Consider the following 20596-nt stretch of genomic DNA (forward strand, 5'->3'; position numbering starts at 1 on the left):
CACTATGCACTATAGGTTCAGGATAATAAGAGAAAACACATCTTTGTTTCATTATCATAACACAATTTTGTGGTGCTGTGACGTGGATTGCTAAGAGAGAATTACAATAACTAAAATAATTTCAAACTCAGTATAAATCAAAAAGAAATTGTTGGAAACACTTTAATTTTAACCCCATTTTAGCCTTTATAAGCAGTATATAAACACTTAATAATTTTGTTTATAACATGCTATGATGTATTATTTGTATTTATTAATGTATTTGTCAACAATTACGAATTAGCCATAATGGATGATTGATAATACTTGTATAAACACATAAAATAAATTGTGTTATAAAACATGAATTTTTCATACGCATGAATAAATCACTCATGAGTGGGGTTTTAACTGTTAATAATTGTGTTCAAAAGTCATGAGTTAGTTAAAGGTTTATTATTCTCTTTAGTTTGCAAGAAAAAAAGGAAGAAAGAAAAGAAAGGTCCACTTATTTCTCCTGGAGCATTCTGCCGTATCTCATGGCACTCATCAGCAGATTGAGTTTTCTCATTTGACATGAAGGTGAACTAAGAAGTATTTAGAAATAAATAAATAAATCATTGCTAAAATGCATGTATATTTGCATGTAGGAATGCAGGAAATATAATACAGTACACAGAGAATAATCTGTGATCAAGCAGTTTGTCAGACCTCATGCATTGAAAGCCTGAGGCACCATCTTAAATCACATCAAATTAAAACAGAAAAGCTCCCATGGAGTGAAATCAGTGTGCGTTTTACACAGTTTGGCCCCTCTCAACCACAGAAACAGTTGCTTACAGTAATGGCTGCTTTACAGCCCCAGTATCACATTGCACCAGAAGCTTCTCTGTTGGAATCATAATTAAACAGATGTTCTCCGTGAGACCTGTAATTATTGAAGCCACACAATCAGCACTGTAATTGCCCTGAATATTTGATGCTGCCCTCATAAAGGGACTGGAGATAATGGAAGAATTAACTGGCTGCTCTGATGACTGCACAGTGTTAAATTGACTTCAACATCCTCCTCTTTTTAGGTGGATTAAGACACTCAATATGAAGATAAAAGCGTCAGCTAAAATGACATGCAACATGTATATTTTGGTGTTGATCTGCATGCATGTCTATTTTTTTGTCTTCTGTCACACACAAGATCCAGCCTGTACACTCGACAAGCACAGTTCCAGTAACACAGTAAAACGGTTGCAGTTGTTATTAGCAATAGCTAACAGGAAAGACTATTGCCTCACAACACGCTTGAGATGAAATGATCTAGTGCTGGGTTGCTTGTTATGTTATGTTGCTTTAGCCTGCAACCAGTGTCACAATTTCTACTTTGTAACTGTTCTGTATTTGTCAGACTCAGCAGCAGCAGCAAATAACCAGGTCATACTTATTTTGCAGCCATTGCACAAAGACATAAAGATGATTCAGATGTGACTCTTAGCAGATGAACTAAGCATGTATAGTTGCTCAACATCCACTTGCACAGCATAACTCACTAGTACCTGAGCTGAAAACATGCTGTACAAAAATAACATACGCTGTACTCAATATGTACCTGAAGCAATCTGTACCCTGCTACAGTACATACCTCAGAAACCAACATTAATCAACCAACATGACCATTTCCTGTAGCTTTCCCGTTGAGATTAACTGTGTGCGCAGGATGTAATCATGCTTGTGACTGCTGAGGCAGCCACCTCCTGATGATCACATCCTGCAAGTTATTACAGCTCATATGATGGGCTATGCAGAGGCGCAGTCCTGATCTTTACTGTGCACGCTCCTTGATCATCATGGGTGGTTGGGTTGAAGTGAACTGATTATAAGGAGGAGATATTACTGAAGTCATTAAAGTTGCAGGTCAGGCCATTCATTGAAATGATTCAACAAACAGTGAGTATTCAAGGATTATTTCATGTTTTTTTCAGTGAAAATAATCCTCACAAATTCATTCACACGAAAACCAAGACACAGAATTAAACATTTATTCAAAGTAAGACAAATACCTGAAGTCACATAAAATACTGTAACATGTATATCCAAAAGATGGCTGTATTTAATGTCTCATGATAATGGCTGAGGCAGAAGAAAGCTACCAACATCTGTCCAGATGGCAGAGCCCTTCATGTAACTGGAGAACAGTAAGATATGATTGTCATCATCAGTTCCACAAGCGAAACACAACCCAAAATGATTAAAAGCAATACACACTGCCTGTACAAATATTGCATAGCTCATATAAAAGATCTGTATGGCCTTAATGCCAATGCTGTGCTTTCATTTACTTCAAGCGTCCTTAACCTTATAAACACTCAACATCTAGTGTGTCACTGTAGGAAGACTTCACCGGGGGTATTTATGTGCAATATAGGTAGATGAGCATTTTATGCAGCAATCCAGAGTCTGGCTCATTTTGGACGGATTTTGTTGACCATTTTTCACCCTCAAAATGCCTTTTCTTCAAACCAAAGACCAATCCAGGTCAAGCCCTTTTATAGGTGGTAAAAGTAAAATACATTTTCATCTGCAGTAAAGAAATTCACGATCCTTAGAATTCCTTTTAATCTAGCATTTTGCTTTCTTCCGAAGCAGACTTCAGTGAGGCTGGAGAGGTTTGATTTTTTTTGACGATGGGAGTGGGAGACAGGCACTGTGCTGTGGCGAGGACCTGGTGCAGGTAGAGTCCTGAGGTTCACCACTCTGCCGTCCTTGGAAACCTTCCACGGTGCCCTCTCAGATTCGTATATGGAAGGTACTGGAGTGACAAAAGACAATATGAGGAACCAGTATGAGTCATTGTGCATATAAACATACAGACTCACTGTAAATGTGACTATAAACACACAGCAATCAGGAATAGATCAGATCAGCATTTTAGTGGGGACAGACGGTGTTGAGCCTGGGCATTTGCATATAAATGAATGTGGCTCAGGATTAAAGTAATGTTGTGAAGCTGGCAGTTAAATGATAAAAATGATAACCAGCCATCTGGGGATTGATGTGACTAGTGACACCACTGCAGCATGAGGGTAAATGAGGGACACTGCTTGCCATATAGAACGAGGTGGATACAATGCATTGACTGAATGTATTATTTGTCTTCAGTGAGGTACATTTAATCACCTTAAAAAGTCAGGAGCCCTAGTAATCATATTTTCAAAGTCTGCAAAGGAGAGTTTGCTGTCTCCGTCTAAATCCGCCTCCTCGATGGCTTTCTCACACACCAGCTGCACCTCTTCAGGAGTCAACTCCTCCTTCGTCAGCCTATTTAGAGTCTTTTCCAGGTCCTCTTTGCACAGGTAATTATCCACATTGAAATCTGTGGGCAAAAAGATTTATAGAAAAAAAAAACACAATTTATCGAGTTCTAGGAAATTTGATAAATTATAATGGAATGTTTTAGAATTTCGTCATTACCATATATTTTGAAGGCATATATGGCCTTCAGTTCTCTAGGAGCCATTTCACTGAGGACTGAGAACATGTCCACAAATTCATTGAAGCTGAGATTCCCCATCCCATCCTCTGAAAAAGACTCTACGATCCTGTTGCGGAACGGGTTTTCCTACAAAAAGACAAAGGGGGTGACAACATTTACATAAATCATTGCAAATGTTAGTACACATTAATGTAAATGAAAGACTTACTGCAACATGGTTTGGATAAGCAAAATGTAAATTGAAGATTCACTCCAACATTGGATAAGAAAAACAAATATCTTAAAAATACCCTAAATAATAGTATAGGTTTCATGGCCATTTGTTTTTACATGCTGTTGTCAAACAGTTTCACATAATCTACAGAGGTAGACTGGGGTTTTCTGCTGATCAGAAGTAAAAAGGCTGACTTCCTCTCTTTGCTGGTATGGCAAAGACATTATTTTCTTCTCCATTGCTCAACCATAAGTTGCTTCTGAAGATTTTACATCCCATGTAACTAGCTGATTTGACTTGCAATAAATACACACTGAAGGGGCGGCCATCAGAAGAGACTTGCAATATACATACAGTTGTTGTCCAGAGGTGCATGTTCAAACTCAGCAAAAGAAGGCATTTGTGTAAACAGCCATCAGCCATTTAAAGCAATGCCATCTGCATCAGACATTTTGCTTGACTCAGTCCAGTCGACTCAACACAACTCATTAAAACTCAACAAGATATGAATGTATTTATGGTTATGAAGCTGTAGAGCACTTGGCTGGGTCTCATCAATCCTGCCTTGAGTGGTCTCCATCTTCTTCCTCTCCATCAGGCACTGCCATCATGTGACAGTTTTACAGGCAAGGGCCAATTATGCTCAGAGGAAGGACACATTATGAGTCTCTGTGCTAAACCCTTGGTGGAAAAGGAATCCATATAACATAGTGTGGTACTTGTGTCTGGTGCGCAGGAGAAAGGTGGAGGTAAATGTGGCTGCAGTGTTATGCAACATGCCATTTCTAAAATTCCTGGATGTTCTTTTCAAATGGCAGGTGCTTCAAAATAGGGGGGATGGAGAGGCTGAGCGTTTCTTGGCACATAATCTTTTATGAGCTCACAGAATGTGGTGTCATGCAATCTGATCAGTGATGACGAAAGTTAAAAATCAATTCTGTCCTCTGAAAGAGAGTGTGCACAACACAGGTACACACTGCTGGTGGAAAAGCAAAGTACGGCTGATCCATTAGGAAAGAATTACAACACAGGACTTACTGAGGTACTGCAAAGAAGATTTTTTTTTTTTTACCTTTAACTCTGGCATGTTGACTATTAAAGCTAAAGGCACTTTACAATCAGGTTCATTGGTGTAGTCCATCGGTACAAGATGTGGAGCCAACTCATGATATCTGCCATGCAACCTAGAATAAAAAAGAATTAATAATATAACAGGTTGCTTATACTGTATGAGGTAGGTGGATATGACAGTAAACAGTGTATATTGACAGATGTTTACATGTTTAAATGATGTGTTTAACAGTATTAAATATATAAGATAAGATAAAGCTTCATATATCCTGAGAGAAATTGTTGTTTTTTTCAAGAAATGTGTAGCACAAATCACGTAGTAAAGTGATGTAATAAGCCTCTTGTTCTCTCTTCTGTCCTTCTCTTTTCTGTGAAAACCTTGAATTTGATGTAATTCATTATTAAGAATAATAATAAATAATGGTGTCAGGAAAGTGGACGCTTATCTTCACACTCCCGTTCACTCTGTCCTTTGACTTATCCTGTCATGGTGTACCTGCATTGCCAGAGCAGGGCCATTTATCATCAGGAACACTTATTTCAATTAACTTAGATAAACCTGTCAAATGAGCAGGTAAACCTGCAGTTGTAATGTACCATGAGCCTGGAAAACGCTTGGATTGTACAGCTCCTGCGAATTTGGCCCATTAACATTAGGTTTTATTTCAAAACAAGATACACAAACACTAAAATGGTATGATCTAGTGTGGCTGAAGGGTTCACATCCTTATGACATCATGACCATCAGTGATAACCTGTTTCTTTGATGTTACATAACTGGGCCGGAGACAAAAACAAGGAGCGTTGAAGGTCATAAAGTGTAAAACCCAATTACGCCCTCTGTTGATTGCCAATTTTGTTTCCAGTTCACTGATGGCTTTGGAATCAAAGTCAAGCAAATATCACTTATGGGGAACACCTACGCATTGTCTTTTTGAAAAGAAAAAAAGCAGCATAAATGCAGTCAAATCTTATGAGGAAAAAAATATAAAATCAGAAGTCTCATTGCTGAAAAAAGATTGGTATTGCTGTGGTTTTAATGGTAAAAAATATATATTTTTTAAATTGTATCACCTCTGCTTTACAATTAAAAACAAATGTAGGATCAAACAAGCATGTTGTATCTGTTGAACTGTAATCCTTCATTAATTCTTGATGGCTTGTGTAATTTTAGGAGACAAAATTCCTGCATACAACTTTCATCCTTTTCTAATGTTACACTGCAGCATTCTTGAGTATCAGCATTTAATTTTTTTAAGTAGCTATTTATCTTTCAACATCTAGAGCCACTGATAAAATATAGTGAAACATGAGCATCATGTCGATTCCAATAAAAAGAAAAGCAAACTATTTGTTTAATCAAGGGAGTGAGTTATTATCCTGCCTGATGAGTCATGATACCTGTGCAATCACAAAGAGTAGATTCATATTTATTTCATTTTTGTGTGGAGGATGTACATATCAAAAGAGGTAGAAATGTGACACTGAAAACAACACTGCAGTCAAAAGGTTAACATGACTTTCAAAGGTTTAGGTAACATAATGATGCTGTTAGAGGACAGAGCTTTCTAGATCTTCGTACCAGCAATCTCCATGAACAATAAATGCACATCTACTGTGCCATTCATAGATGTAATTATATGTGTCTGGGGGTTGGCCGTTATGCTGCAGTCTGTTTAGATTAGATGGAGTGTTTCGTTGATGGGGAGATATAAAAAGATAAGTAATGGCTTGAATAAGATCATTTTGGATGTCAGTCTGTACAAGCAAATGTAGTAGCCCTTAAACTATAAATGGAAACATACAAATTCTATGTAAAAAACCGTATTCCTTAATTTTGCTTTGCAAAATTTGCATGATTTATTTATTTACATTTGCTTTCTGGCTGACATTTTTGAAGTTATTGACACAATATTTACACTTTACACTTATAACCTATAACTTTAATGTGAAAAATTGCATGTGCAAGGATTAGAATAAAAATAATCCCTAATATCAATTACATTGTGCCTATATTCCCATTTCAAATTCACTGCTGTAAATCATTAGCCTGACGTGGTCATACTCAGATTCTACCCGACCTTGAATGTTGTGGGCGGGGCTAAGTTCGGCTGGCATCCAGGCTAGTAAATCATTCTAATCCTGAGCTATTATTTAAATAACACACATGTAATTGTGTTATAATTCATTCCAATTATGACAAACTGAGTTTATTGCTTTTAAAATTCTACTGTTACGGCTGCAAATCAGCTGATATTATCAGAGTTACAATGTAAAACAAGTTTTTTTTTTATTTTCCTCTTTTTAAACAGTGCCCAACAACACATCACAGCTGCCAATAAAATCAATTTCAGCATTGAGTTTCCCAAAATGGACGCAGTCTGCTCTGAGGACTTTGCATGACTCACATGTGTGAGACACTTTGAATTCCTCCAACAGGAGCCAAATGCAATCTGAAGTGGTAGTACAGTCCCTTGTAATGAAAGTATGGTTCGTGATTTTATATTTTAATATTTTATATGTAGTACATGCCAAGCCCAGTGTCCACTTAAAGCCCATCTTAACAACAGATCCAGGAGGCAGTGGTGTAGTCTACATGATACGCAGGTACGCAGTATACCCACTAAAAAAGCTCCAGGATTTCCATATACCCACTTAAAAATGCCCAATAACAACGCAACAACATACTTCCCTTTATATTTTTGATATATTTTGAATTGTCTTCTGTGTTCTTTTTCTTAGCATAGGCTAAATAAAGGTTCTTCCACTGTAAATTGGTGCATTAAAGTGTTTCCAAATGCAGAAAATGAAGTTGTTGATGCTCATAACTTCCCTGGGGACGAACATACAGACCCCCTACTTCCCCAAAGGCAGATTCTGGCCCAAATATATAGGCCTATATATATATATATATATATATATATATATATATATATATATATATATATATATATAGATAGATAGATAGAGAGAGAGAGAGAGAGAGAGAGAGAGAGAGTACAGTATACCCACTACAATACATTAGACTACACCACTGCCAGGAGGGAACATGGAGAAATTGTAATATCATTATGTGTATAATATTATGATTAGAGCAAGTGGTTTACAACTGAGCTACAGTACATCCGTGAGCAATGCATCAGAATCTAGAGGTAGGCTACAGTACACTTGATAAAATTCTTACCGCAGAATTTCTTTGCGGGTGAAAAACGTACAGTCCTGCAATGAGAGAAAAACAGCATGTCAAATCACAAATATGAGAAATACTGAAGTTTTAATAAAGGACTGTATAACATATTGTTTATGTTATAAATATTTACATCTTCTATTAAACACTTTCAATGACACATCTGTGAGTCACATAAAATAACATTACAGTTCCTTTGAAGTGTCTGGTGTCTCTTTAATAATGACGTGTGGGAGTGTTGTCAACTGCCATTTGCAATAGGAATGATGTGGCAATGGGAACATGATCTGCTCTTGTCTGACATGCACGTGTTGGCAACACGCATTATCCAACAGCCCTACAGGAGGCACCTCACTTTACATTTTCCCTTGTATCCACTCTGTCTGAGCTCCTGAATGCGAGAACAGATCGCAGCGAGCTAAACAGACAAATCTATCCACTCAAGTCAAAACAGGCCTACCTATTTGGGTTAATGATGATTGTGTAAAGCAATATCTGACTATTCATCATAACCTACTAGTCTCCATCATGTTAGATGACACTAAGAGTAAAGCCAATACAGAGAAAAAAATAATAAAGAAGTGTTGGTGAACAAACAAAACACACAAATTCAGTCAGTTGATGTCGAATTGGGTGCTACATCTTACATATTTGATCCTAGCAAAATAAGATAACAATGTATTGATACCCAAGACTGAAACTATAAGGCAACAAGAAATCAACAGTATGCTATCATGCTTTTTTTTTTGAGAGAGCAGCAGGAGTAACCAGAGAGGCTCTTGAGAAACAAAAAAAAAACATCTCCTGAGAGTAGAGTTTCACAGCATGTCACACCGGCTTGGCATCAATTATTAAGTCCACACCTAATCACATGATAAACCTGTGTACATGAAGATGTGTTTCTTCCCAAGAAAACCTGGATTATTGTTACAGGGACCAACAGGCCAGACTCAATTGGTGGCAGAACAAACACAAGATCCTCCAGTTTGCAATGGAATAAAAACCTTCTGCTATTCTCACCTATCAAGACTATGTACATATTTAAAGTCATAACTGACCACACTTTAGGAGGAAAATAATTATTGCCTTTCATTAATTGATGGGGACCAGGACCACCTGGTATTATTGATCAATGTTAAACATATCTATTTGCTTTTCTTTCTATTTTTATAAAATGTTTAGTAGCCTTTTTTTAGCTTTACCTATTAAATCCAAGACACATGGGGTTCCACTGTCAGGAGAAGTAACTTAGTCATTATTAGGAAATAAAGATACATATAGTTATATATAATATCACTAATATTAATAACAGCCTAATAATAATAATAATAATAATAATAATAAAGTAACTAGAAAATAAGTCTTTAAACACTGACAGTATCAGTACAAACATTACAATGACTATAGGTCTATATGCACAGTTCTATTTCTTGTTTTATGCTTTAACATGATTTTCTGGGTCTGGAGTTGGACATAGGCTACAGTAGCTCCTCCAACATGCTGCACGGGCATGCAAGCTTACCTGGTAGGCATCAAGTTGCTCATCGGTAAATATCGTTTGCTTATTTCCCATCTTAATCAAGTAATGTGTTGCTTGTACACATTCACAACACTGAATGTCCGAAGCCTTTTCTCAATGAAAGGCATTTAGGGGTCCACGGCAAAGACAAAGTCTCCGCACAGGATGGGCCGACGACGCTGCTTAAACTCTCAAAACATGTTGTTGTTGTTGTTGTTGTTGTTGTCCTTACAGGAGATGTCCGCCATGACTGTAAAACGTAGGCCTAGAGGATGCATGAAAAACATGAGAAAAAAAAAAGAATAAAAGGAGAGCAGTGTCCAGTTGTGTCGGAGCCAGTGGTTGTCTGCAGAGTCCAAGAGCTGCTTAAGCACCCAGCTGCTGTCTACCGGAGTCAAGGCAAACCAATAGGACCTCGGGTAAATAAATAAATAAATAACTGCGATCTAGAACCCGCTGGTAATGAAGAGGCTGTCTTGTGGAGCTGTCCAATGTTGATAAAACGGATACCATGACATAATATGTAATTTCATGCTCCAGCTTTTTTGAGCATGCCAGTTGCATGCGAACAACTATTAAAATGTAGGCCAGTTTGGGGTCATTTAATCTAAAATGCATTGCATTTTGTTTAAACATTTTTGTTTCGTATAAACTCTAGTAGCTTATACTTTTTCCACCTGGAATGTAGTGGAGTGGAAACATAAATCAAATGGAAATACTCAAAGTGCAAGTAGGCTACATTACCTGTATTTGTTTTACTGATATACAGGCTACTTGAGTAAATACACTTAGTACTTAGGCTACATCATGTTTATAGGAACCGACAAAAAGTCGGATTCTGGCACCCAGACAATTTTGCCTTCTCTCTTTTTTTCAAAACAAATTAACTTCATAATAAAAATTGTGTGGGTTATTTCACCCCGATTGGATTAGATTTAGCATGTAGATTTTTTTTTTTATCCTTTTGATTTAATTAGGCTAACGTTACTAATTACTTAATTACACATTTATTCAGAATTGACTGACGCCACAGTTCCAGCACAAAACCCATGGATGACAAATAATTCCGTAACAAGAACACCATTTTAAATTCAACCTGTTGCACGGAAACAACATTAAACAAATATTGCAACAATTTTCAAACCGCGTCGTCATCTTCCCTCTCTAACACAGTGCTGCGTCTCTGTCTCTGTTCGTGCTATGCTGGACTGCAGAGAGTGAAGTCCGTCTCATCCACCTGCGTGCTATATTGCAGCACAGCAGTACAGTGAGCGTGTCCTGACTGCACCCCAGGACAGATGCCAATTTCACATTTCTCCCAAACAACCACTGCCTTGTCTCTCCACTGCATTGATTAAAACCATCGCTTTTTATTGCGATAGGTAGCTTTCTATGTAGCAAAGTTGCCCACGATGGACTCTAAGCGAGAAAAAGACCAAGGTAAGTTGTGATGGATAGCTTGTTGCTACGTTGCTAGCGGCTTGTGCTAGCTAGCTAGCTGCGGCTAAGATGTAGCTCACAACGTATCGTTCGTTGCACAACATTTTACGTGTGTCATCATCAGTGGAAGAAACGAACAATTACCAGTTTTATTGAATAACACACCCACTTTCATCCGGCTGAATCATCCTCATGGAATCACGCACCCGCTGCCTCACAGCTAACAGGTACTAACATACGCTAACAACATTTAATGGTGTCAAGCTAAGCTAAACACCATCATCTTTACGGGTGTTGACATTTATAAGCAAGATATGTTTTTGTTGGCCTTACTTATCCCACCCACGACTGTTTCCCCCATTTTGTAGTGGTGTTATAGAACTCTGTCTGCCAGTCCTTATATCATAAAGTCAATAAAAAAAAATGCTGCGTTGATGTCAATCTGAAAATATAAGAGAACAATAAAAAAAGAAAATAGACCCCAGCATCATTATTTCTGGTTAACTTGATAAGTCTTTTGTTTCTCGTCAGGGTATCAGTGTTTTATTTGTACAGGCTATTCAAGTGTAGTTAGAGTTAGAGACTCATTCTGCCTGAGGAAATTAAACCAAATATAGCTTCCTCGTGTTATTCATGCATGCGACTGGCAAGCTAATACCATCACAAACAACACAAAGAACAGCACATCTGCCTGTTTGGGACCATTTCCTCTGAAGCTGGCAGAGGAAAAGCTCAGTGTGCTGCCAGATATGAAAATCATGGTCAGCTTGAATTGTATTTGCTATTTAGATAATTATTGCATAGGTTGTTTGATTGTTCCACCCTAAACAGATCGGACACAATGCTTCAAGCATTCTGCTTTTGCAGCGCTGACTCACAAAAAAGCACTGTGATTGTATTGCATATATAAGAATAGAAAAGTGAACATGGTTTGTTAATCTGCAGTCTTATTTCTCTTGATTCTTTCAGATGCAGACTGTGAGAAGATAACTGCTGTGCTGCTCAAGTCACGTACCGGGGAATTTGATTTGGAGTCGATACTGTTTCTCAAATTGAGAGGTCTTGGTAAGATTTAATATATATATATATATATATATATATATATATATATATATATATACACACAGTATATATAATATTTAAGCCTTCAAAATCCGCATTATTGTTCGTAATGGTCAATTGTATGTCATACAGGAATACATGATCTTGGATGCATTGGGGAGTGTATGAATTTAGAGAAACTGGACCTATCTGGAAATAACATCACAAATTTAGCACCTCTAGCATCTCTTCGGCTTCTTTCTGTACTCTGTTTGTCTGCCAACAGGATTTCCAATTTAGGTAAGGATTTCAGGAGCACTTTTATTTCCATGCTATATGTTCACTCCAACATGAATATAGTTAGATTGTTTTAATGCAATGTTATTGTTTCTGTACTTTTCAGAGCCCCTGCGCAGTTGTGACAGTTTACAGAACTTAAACCTGGCTGGTAATATCATATCCAGGTATCACTATGACCAAATGCTTACCCTAAATGAATGTGAATATGTCACCAACTACAATGTTAATTACATATTATACAAAGAATTTAATCTATTGTTGATGTTAAACATAATTGTTTTTGCTACGATTATATTTTTAATAACAATATTCTGAATTGGTTATGTAAAACCATCTCTCATCTTTTGTTTTTCAACAGCATTGAGAACCTACACTGCCTTCAGCCTTTGAGAAAGCTAGAAAATATACGTCTTAAAGACAACACTTACAATTACACTAATCCAGGTAAGTTTTAGTGACTTTATTTGAACACAATCTGGTGGCTGGGAAGTCTCGATAAATGAACTCACGATGGCTTTCTTCCTGCACAGTGTGCAGGAATGCAGCATATAGAAACATAGTTCTTGAGATGTTCCCCAACATCAAGGTGCTGGATGGTAAGATATATATATTATTTTCATTTAGTCTTTTTCATAACTTTAACTCTCAGACTATGTTAAATAATTTATTCTGTTTTTAAATTGTAGGGGAAAGAGTTGTCGGACGTGGAAGTGACTTGTACCAATTATGCAAAGACATTGATGATACCATCAAAGGTACCTTTGTTAATTAGTGTGTTATTGCATGAATAGTAACTTGTTATTCCATTTATCAGATTAAGATCAATTGTTGAACAAAGTATTTACCTACCACACAATCATCCAGTGGCATCACTGACATGTCTGTGGTGCAGTTGTTGTCTTTGTCCTTGCTTGACTAAAAGTTTTCCTGTTCAAGTAAATATTTCTAAAGTGTTTTTCTTTCTATAAATGTCTAGCTGGTTTATACAAGAATGGGCAGCTTGTTGAACATCCTGATTGCAAACCATGGGTGGAGGATAATTACTGGGAGATAAAAAGATCAAACAATGCCATTATTGAAGAAGCCTATAAACAGTTTAACGGTAAGAGGTTCTTTGCAAGGCTTTTTTATTTTATATATATATATATATATATATATTTTTATTTTTTTATTTTATTTTATTTTTTTTTTTTAAGAAAAGTGATAATTTACTCTACAGAAACCAGTTAACTCAACTACATTAAGTTTACAGTGTGGTATCCTATATAATCATTGCCTTTTTTTACAGATGTACTGCATGAATGCAGACTCCTCAACAACAGGGCTACTCATGTAATTTCGCAAACTGAAAGATCTATGAGCCTGAAGAAGCAGCCAAAGCAGTATGCTATCTGAGTTGGGCTATTTTGGACACATTGTCTGCAAGTTTTTGTTGTATGATATACCATGGCTAATGTACTGTAGGTTATACTAAGCTGTATCCAAATGCTTGATCAGTATCATTGCCAGACGCACATGCTTTGTGTTGCAGTGTGAGGCATTTGTTGAAACTATATTTCATCCTATGCATTGGGTATCAGACGATACATAGAAGTGATTTGATAACCTTTATCCATACTGACACCCCTTCAGTTTGGTTCAAAGACGTCTTTACTTGCACAGTGTGCATTTTGTACCATGTTGTAGCCTGCATTTATGCTGAGAGCTATATGCTGCTTAAGAATTTCTATAGGTTTTAAGAGTGTTTTTCCATTTTGCATTGCTGGATAATTTGGGGAGTTAATGTGTCCAATGCTGTATGCTTTCTTTGTAAGCTGAACTTTTGCAAAAAGTGATTGAATGATTGTTTCAGCTGTTTCTACTTGTTTTATACCATAAAGTTTATTATGTGTAAGACCAACTTGTGGAAAATACAATGATAAAGGTGTACTTTTTTAGTCATATCTATAATGTGTACTTTGGGACAACCATGATACTGTACGTACATTATACACTGCCCATCCAGAGCCAGAACATGCGTAGGCCTATTAATGATGTGATATGGACTCTCAGACGCAGTCCACTGGCGCCTCTTGCTGGTGTCCCTACACAACTGCGGCACTAAGTCTTGTAATCCATCCCATACGGGTCCATTCATACTTCGGACCAACAATGTATCGTTAGCCCATTTATGATTACAGATATCCTTCTTTTTCCTTTGGCAATTGCATTTAGTTTAGTTTTTTCATTGTGTGGTATTATTCGAAAATACATCCATGCTCGAGACTACACATAATAAATCACTTCCCCAAATCTCAGCGCTAACGTTAATCCCGGAAGATTTTCAGGTATAAGAGTGTCCTAGAAGAAATTGAAAGACGTCGCATAACTGAACGTTGATACTACGAAATAATTTAAAATGTAATGAATCATCATGAGGTTATCTAATGTGGGAATTTATTTACACCGTCACCACATTTAAGAGTCAACTTAAAACTCTCCTCTTCGATAAAGCTTATAGTTAGGGAGGATTTGCAGCGTCAGCCTAGGCCCACCTGCTCTCTCCATAGTCGTCAGATTCATTTACCATATAATCAATAATATAATAAAAAATAGAGGGAGGCAGGCTACGTTCTGCTATGCTCTGCTGTGCCATGCTACATCCTGTAACGCCCTGCAATGCCCTGATGTGCCGTGAACTACTACGACTACCATTTCTAGTCACTGTTCCATTATCTTTATTGTGACTATTATTGCCATTGTTCATCACACCCACAACCGGCACCGTCAGAACACCGCCTACCAAGAGCCTGGGTGACTGGGTCTGTCCGAGGTTTCTTCAAGGGAGTTTTTCCTCGCCACTGTCGCACTAAATGCTCTTACTGGAATTGTTGTGTCTTTGTAAATTATAGTGTGGTATAGAATAGACCTACTCTATCTGTAAAGTGTCTTGAGATAACTCTTGTTATGATTTGATACTATAAATAAAATTGAATTAAATTGGAAAATGAAATAAGGGTTTATTTTGAAAAATCTAAATCGTTTAGAACGGATATCTGCTTTGTATTGTGTTCAGCTTGACACGTGCTGCTGCTACTGTGCTGCTGCTGTGCTGCACCTGCACCGACCTTGGCTAGTTGAAGATGGCAGGGAAGGCGTGGAGGTCATCGGTATGTACAGGGGGAAATGTGTAAATCGTTTAGCCTTTAAGTATTACACCAAATGCATGGCAGTTTCTTTAAATTAATCAACTAACGTTAGCTTATTTGACTGTCGTTGCAGGCATACCAGAGAACGTTACCTATTTCACTAGCTAGCTAGCTAGCTAGGCGCTAGCGCTACTTGCTTGTAGTTACTATAGCAACCTGACTTGACTTCTATTAGCTAGCGATAGCTAAATAAGTAAATATAAGTCAAGACAGGTTGCTTGCATTGAACGAAAAGGTTAACCTAGTTAGCTATCTACATGTTTTCTTTAATCATACATTGTTGTAAACTTTAGTTTTTAGCTGATTGCTCAAGTTGAACAGATGTCAATGAAATGTCCCTTATCTACAGATTCTTAATCTACTAAGACAGTGGGGTTTGTCGCTCAATGGCAAGGATAAAATCAAGGCTCAGGAAGTAAGTTAAGCATACGTATTAAAACGTTCACTATCCTTGCTGCGTTTGGAAAAAAAAGTTAATGCTAGCAAGCAATCTCCCGCAGTAGTAATGCTATTAAAATCTGAAATGGGCATTGTTTTGCCATCTTTCCTAAGTAACAGCGCCTTCATCTACACTGCCCTCTTTTGGGTGATGACGTTTACCATCAGCCAAGGCTAATTCATTTGTTGATTGACAGAAAATTGCCTTTTCAACACAGCTAACATGCTATTTAACAAGGACTGACAACTCCTGCAGTGAACTGGGTCGAGTCTCCTCTTCCAGAATGTCCTTTGCTCCCAAATCATATCTATCTATCTATCTAGCCATCTAGCCATCTATCCATCTATCTATCTATGTCCATCCAGACATTAATCGCTTGTGTGTTTCATGTAATTGCACTGCTTTTCATGTTCAGATAGGTTTACTAGAGTGACCAAGGATTGGCACAACAGTAATTATCTTTTTAATCTAGTCCATTTTGATTGTCAGGTGTCACGGGTGGTTGGAGCTTTGAAGAAAGAGACTCCACAACCCAGGACGTTCACGCGTGGGGTATGTATATTTCCTCTGGAGCTACACAAAGAAAGTCTCGAAGATTTTAATGGGATTTTTTGCTTGTATTAAACTGTGACTCTGAAGTGTGTTATTATTATTATTTTATCATTGAATGTTATGTTTCTTTATTCTGCCTCACAGATTCAAACTGTTACTTTAATCCCTGGTGATGGAATTGGTCCAGAGATCTCCACTGCTGTAATGGAGATATTTGATGCAGCTAAAGTTAGTACTGGAGGAGCAGAAAAAAACATAATTGTTCACCATGAACATTAACTCAGTGATACTTAAAAGAGAAATCAGAAATACAATTAAAGTCTTTAAAAAGCTGCATATTGTAAAAAAAAAAAAATCCAATTAATTTCCTTTACACACACTTTTTTATCTAGGCACCTATTCAGTGGGAGGAGAGAAATGTTACAGCTATACAAGGACCTGGTGGCAAGTGGATGATCCCTCCTGATGCCAAAGAATCGATGGACAGGAACAAAATTGGCTTAAAAGGTAACCTGCTTAATACACTTATAATAACCAGTCCCTCCAGAAAAACGTGATTATGCGATAGCATAATTCAATGCATAATCAGACAAAGTCCGCATATTTATGTGGGGGCCGCATTTTTCAAATACGCCGCACTTTCGTCGCATAAATTGCCGATTTCCGCGCAAAATATGCGGGGCTTGCATGATTTCATAATCCCCACATTTTCGTTGCAAAAAAGTCACATATATCTTAGCAGAAAGTTGAAAAATGTTGCGTTTACTTCACACAAGAACAGACGTTTTCCCCTATTGCTATGGGAACGTTATAAAGTGACGTAATTACGCGACGTGAACATCATCACAAAAGCAGGGTGTTGGGGGCTTCTTATATACTGTCTATGGTTGGGGGGGAATCACTTTTTTTTCTCTTTTTCATCAAACCGTAGTTTTTGCAAGTTCCCGCAATTTCATCCCATAAAATTGTATAAATATCCCGAATATTCCATTGCATTTTTTAAGAAAATGTGCCGCATAATCAAGGATTTTTTCTGGAAGGACTGAATAACTTAAAAACAAAAAAATAAAACCAATTGGTTTACCCCCTCATTCATCCCCATGGCAAAAACTGGGAAGTGAAATTGTTTTAGAGATCTGAATCACACGTGCCAAATGAAACTACAAGACCAATTCACTAAGTGTATACTTTGTGTTGGAAAATGAAAGGGATTTTCTTTTTGTTTTGGCAGGTGAACTAGTAAATCGTTTTGAATTACTTAACAACCTACAGGTCCTTTGAAGACACCAATAGCAGCCGGCCATCCCTCTATGAACCTGCTGCTGAGGAAAACCTTTGACCTCTATGCCAATGTGCGCCCCTGTGTGTCCATTGAGGGCTACAAGACCCCCTACACTGATGTGAACCTGGTCACCATCAGGGAGAACACTGAGGGAGAATACAGTGGGATTGAACATTTGGTAAGGTCCTTTAATAACACACTACTTGTCTAGTTACATTTTGTTGTTTACGGTGTTGTTCTTTTGACAATTTGATTATTTCCTCACTAACTCAACATGCATTTCATTTTTCTAGATCAAAACATTGTCTTTTTTTTATTTCTCCAGCTTAGACACTTTTTGATGTTTAGGAATAGAATCATTAGCATTTTAGTTTATAAATCACTCAAACACAATTTATACTTTACAGGTTTTACCTGCTTCTCTCTTGGATTTGTATATTTTCAGATTGTTGATGGAGTTGTACAGAGTATTAAGCTCATTACAGAGCAAGCCAGCCAACGCATTGCAGAGTATGCTTTTGAATATGCCAGAAATAATCAGAGGGCCAGTGTTACTGCTGTTCATAAGGCCAATATTATGTAAGTTGTATTTAGTACACATTACTTGAAGTAATTTGTCATTTGAATTTGTAATTTTAAAGTTATTTGCTGTCTGTCCTCTGTTGACATTTTTTCATAGGCGCATGTCTGATGGGCTTTTCCTACGAAAATGCAGAGAGGCTGCTGAAAAGCACAAAGATGTGAAATTCACTGAGATGTACTTGGATACTGTGTGCCTTAATGTAAGTCGCATAGCTTTTGTTATGAATTAGTTTATTGTGTATCATGTTTTAGATGGCTATGAAGCAATGTTTTGTAAGAGGTTTTGCATATTTAAGATTCCTTATTAATAGTGGCATTGTTTATACATCTTCTTATAGATGGTACAGGATCCCACTCAGTTTGATGTATTAGTGATGCCAAATTTGTATGGAGACATCTTAAGGTAAGTAAACCTCTTACATAGTGAGCATGTTATATTTATAAGATATGATATCTTCTCCATTATTTTTGCGCCTTATTAAAAAAGCAAAAAGCACATATTTAAAAAAAATAAAAATAAATGTTCAGACAGCACATGCAGTAAACACATTTACTCACTATTGTAAATTATGTAATTTGGTTTTAATGTACATTACCATGTACCAAGAAAGTAGTGTGTACTGTGTGGATTCAACAAGAAATATTCTAACAATTACAAAAACTTAAACTTAGGCAGAGTAATTTTAGGCTAACCTAACCTATAATGATTTAACATCAATCAAGGAAAAATCAACTGAAATCCTAACTAAATACTGTAAAAGTGATGGCAAATGTGTGGTGATGACGTGCATTAGCAAATTGCACTGAAATCGTTTTCATCAGTTGAAAATGATGTGGCTAGTATGCATATGAAATCTAATTAGCAAGGTCAATGTGTATGAACAAAAATAAATGTAAAGGTAACTGTATGTGTTTACCATTACAGTGATCTTTGTGCAGGACTAATTGGAGGTCTTGGAGTGACTCCTAGTGGAAACATTGGAGCCAATGGTGTTGCCATATTTGAGTCGGTATGTTCTTTTCATTCCCATCTTCACAGTTTTCACTTCCATGATCAAAGTACATGTTGCAGATGTTTATGGTGTGCAATGAGTTAGTGAAGGCACATCAAAGTGTGGCCTCTTCATGTTTCTTATCTTTTAGAAATAAGATGTTTATAGAAATGTCAACCATTCTGAAAGGTTGTGATTGATTTATCCTGTCAGGTTCATGGAACTGCCCCAGATATAGCAGGAAAAGACATGGCCAACCCCACTGCCTTGCTGCTCAGTGCAGTCATGATGTTGCGGCACATGGGCCTGCATGGCCACGCCAAGAAGATTGAAACTGCCTGCTTTGACATCATTCGAGACAAAAAGGTAATTACTTTTCAAGAAATGAAAACATTCAGTTGTGGTTGTACTGTATGTTCCCGCTCTGATTTGTAATGATTTTATTATCCATCCTCAAGGTTCTAACAAAAGACCTGGGAGGAAACTCAAAGTGCTCAGAATTCACAAAAGCAATATGTCAACGAGTGCGGGATCTGGACTAAAATTATGCTAATAAGACCACAAGTTAACTTTTAGGGTCTCTTTACTTCATCATGTCACATTGTATCTGTACATTTCAAACCATATGTATTTAAAAAAAAAAAAAGACTCAGGCGTTAGAGATCCTGAATGTTTTATTATTCCCTCTGCACACTCCAAAGCACTGTCTTAAACTCTTGAAACAATTACTGTAAATGTATTTAATTTCTGAACTATTTAATCTGTGGTGGATATTGCCTATTTATTGGCTGAAATCGGCCTCTTGTCTAATGTAATTGACACTGTTACAGTATTTTGACATAAACGATGCAATCCGTAACCTCCATGATCATTTGAGAAACACTCAAAACATTTGTCAACAAGTCAAACTCTTCCATTAGGTTTGTGGATATATTTCACATTCAAGTCATGAAAAAAAGATGATTTAAACATAATCAGGCTTCTGTAATATGAAAGTGGCAGATGTGTTGCACTAAGTCTTTCATGTCATACTGTTTTTCTTTCTGCAAATAGGTATATATAAAGAAAAACGAATATAACAATATCAGAAATGTCAGACTTTTTTTTCTACTTGCTATTGTTTTCTGTTGTGAAGCACTTTGTGACGTCCGCTCTTAAAACGTGCAATACAAATAATATTATTATTCAGTGTTATGCAAATGACTTGTGGGTGTCACAAGCCCTTGTCAGCTGCTATGATAATGACCCATGTAATTAAATACCTGGTGAAAGTTATGTCCATGTTTATATGAGTATGATTTTTAAAGAAGTACTAATAAATTG

General features: G+C 37.0%; 3 protein-coding genes across 8 annotated transcripts; 2 read left to right on the plus strand and 1 right to left on the minus strand.

Annotated features, from left to right (window-relative positions):
* Positions 1-2078: 2078 nt before the first annotated feature.
* cib2 (calcium and integrin binding family member 2) lies at positions 2079-14261 on the minus strand. 3 transcript variants are annotated; one of them, XM_028585021.1, is made up of 7 exons: positions 11063-11317; positions 9461-9722; positions 7936-7970; positions 4753-4864; positions 3445-3592; positions 3151-3346; positions 2079-2782 (listed from the first exon to the last, which is right to left on the minus strand). In XM_028585021.1, exons 2-7 carry the CDS (start codon positions 9509-9511, stop codon positions 2761-2763), a joined length of 564 nt encoding a protein of 187 aa, XP_028440822.1. In that variant the 5' UTR covers positions 9512-9722; positions 11063-11317; the 3' UTR covers positions 2079-2760. The 3 variants fall into 3 exon arrangements, with proteins under 3 accessions (XP_028440822.1, XP_028440821.1, XP_028440823.1); XM_028585020.1 differs by having other exon boundaries at positions 11042-11317; XM_028585022.1 differs by lacking the exons at positions 9461-9722; positions 11063-11317 and adding an exon at positions 14224-14261.
* Positions 9804-14138, plus strand: lrrc61 (leucine rich repeat containing 61). 3 transcript variants are annotated; one of them, XM_028585018.1, is made up of 9 exons: positions 9804-9876; positions 11867-11962; positions 12092-12238; positions 12342-12402; positions 12597-12682; positions 12769-12834; positions 12925-12993; positions 13215-13340; positions 13527-14138. In XM_028585018.1, the coding sequence occupies exons 3-9, from the start codon at positions 12124-12126 to the stop codon at positions 13631-13633; spliced, it is 630 nt and encodes a 209-aa protein (XP_028440819.1). In that variant the 5' UTR covers positions 9804-9876; positions 11867-11962; positions 12092-12123; the 3' UTR covers positions 13634-14138. The 3 variants fall into 3 exon arrangements, with proteins under 3 accessions (XP_028440819.1, XP_028440817.1, XP_028440818.1); XM_028585016.1 differs by lacking the exon at positions 9804-9876 and adding an exon at positions 10580-10897; XM_028585017.1 differs by lacking the exon at positions 9804-9876 and adding an exon at positions 10916-11124.
* A 1018-nt stretch (positions 14262-15279) lies between the features above and the next one.
* On the plus strand, positions 15280-20548 carry idh3a (isocitrate dehydrogenase (NAD(+)) 3 catalytic subunit alpha). Of its 2 annotated transcripts, XM_028585014.1 has the most exons (12): positions 15280-15387; positions 15776-15841; positions 16355-16417; positions 16562-16645; positions 16810-16924; positions 17690-17877; positions 18145-18278; positions 18379-18481; positions 18620-18684; positions 19207-19291; positions 19487-19639; positions 19732-20548. In XM_028585014.1, the coding sequence occupies exons 1-12, from the start codon at positions 15361-15363 to the stop codon at positions 19813-19815; spliced, it is 1167 nt and encodes a 388-aa protein (XP_028440815.1). In that variant the 5' UTR covers positions 15280-15360; the 3' UTR covers positions 19816-20548. The 2 variants fall into 2 exon arrangements, with proteins under 2 accessions (XP_028440815.1, XP_028440816.1); XM_028585015.1 differs by lacking the exon at positions 15776-15841.
* The last annotated feature ends 48 nt before the right edge of the window (positions 20549-20596 follow it).

Source organism: Perca flavescens, chromosome 8 (genome assembly GCF_004354835.1).
Source record: "Perca flavescens isolate YP-PL-M2 chromosome 8, PFLA_1.0, whole genome shotgun sequence".
Taxonomy (NCBI): Eukaryota; Metazoa; Chordata; class Actinopteri; order Perciformes; family Percidae; genus Perca; species Perca flavescens.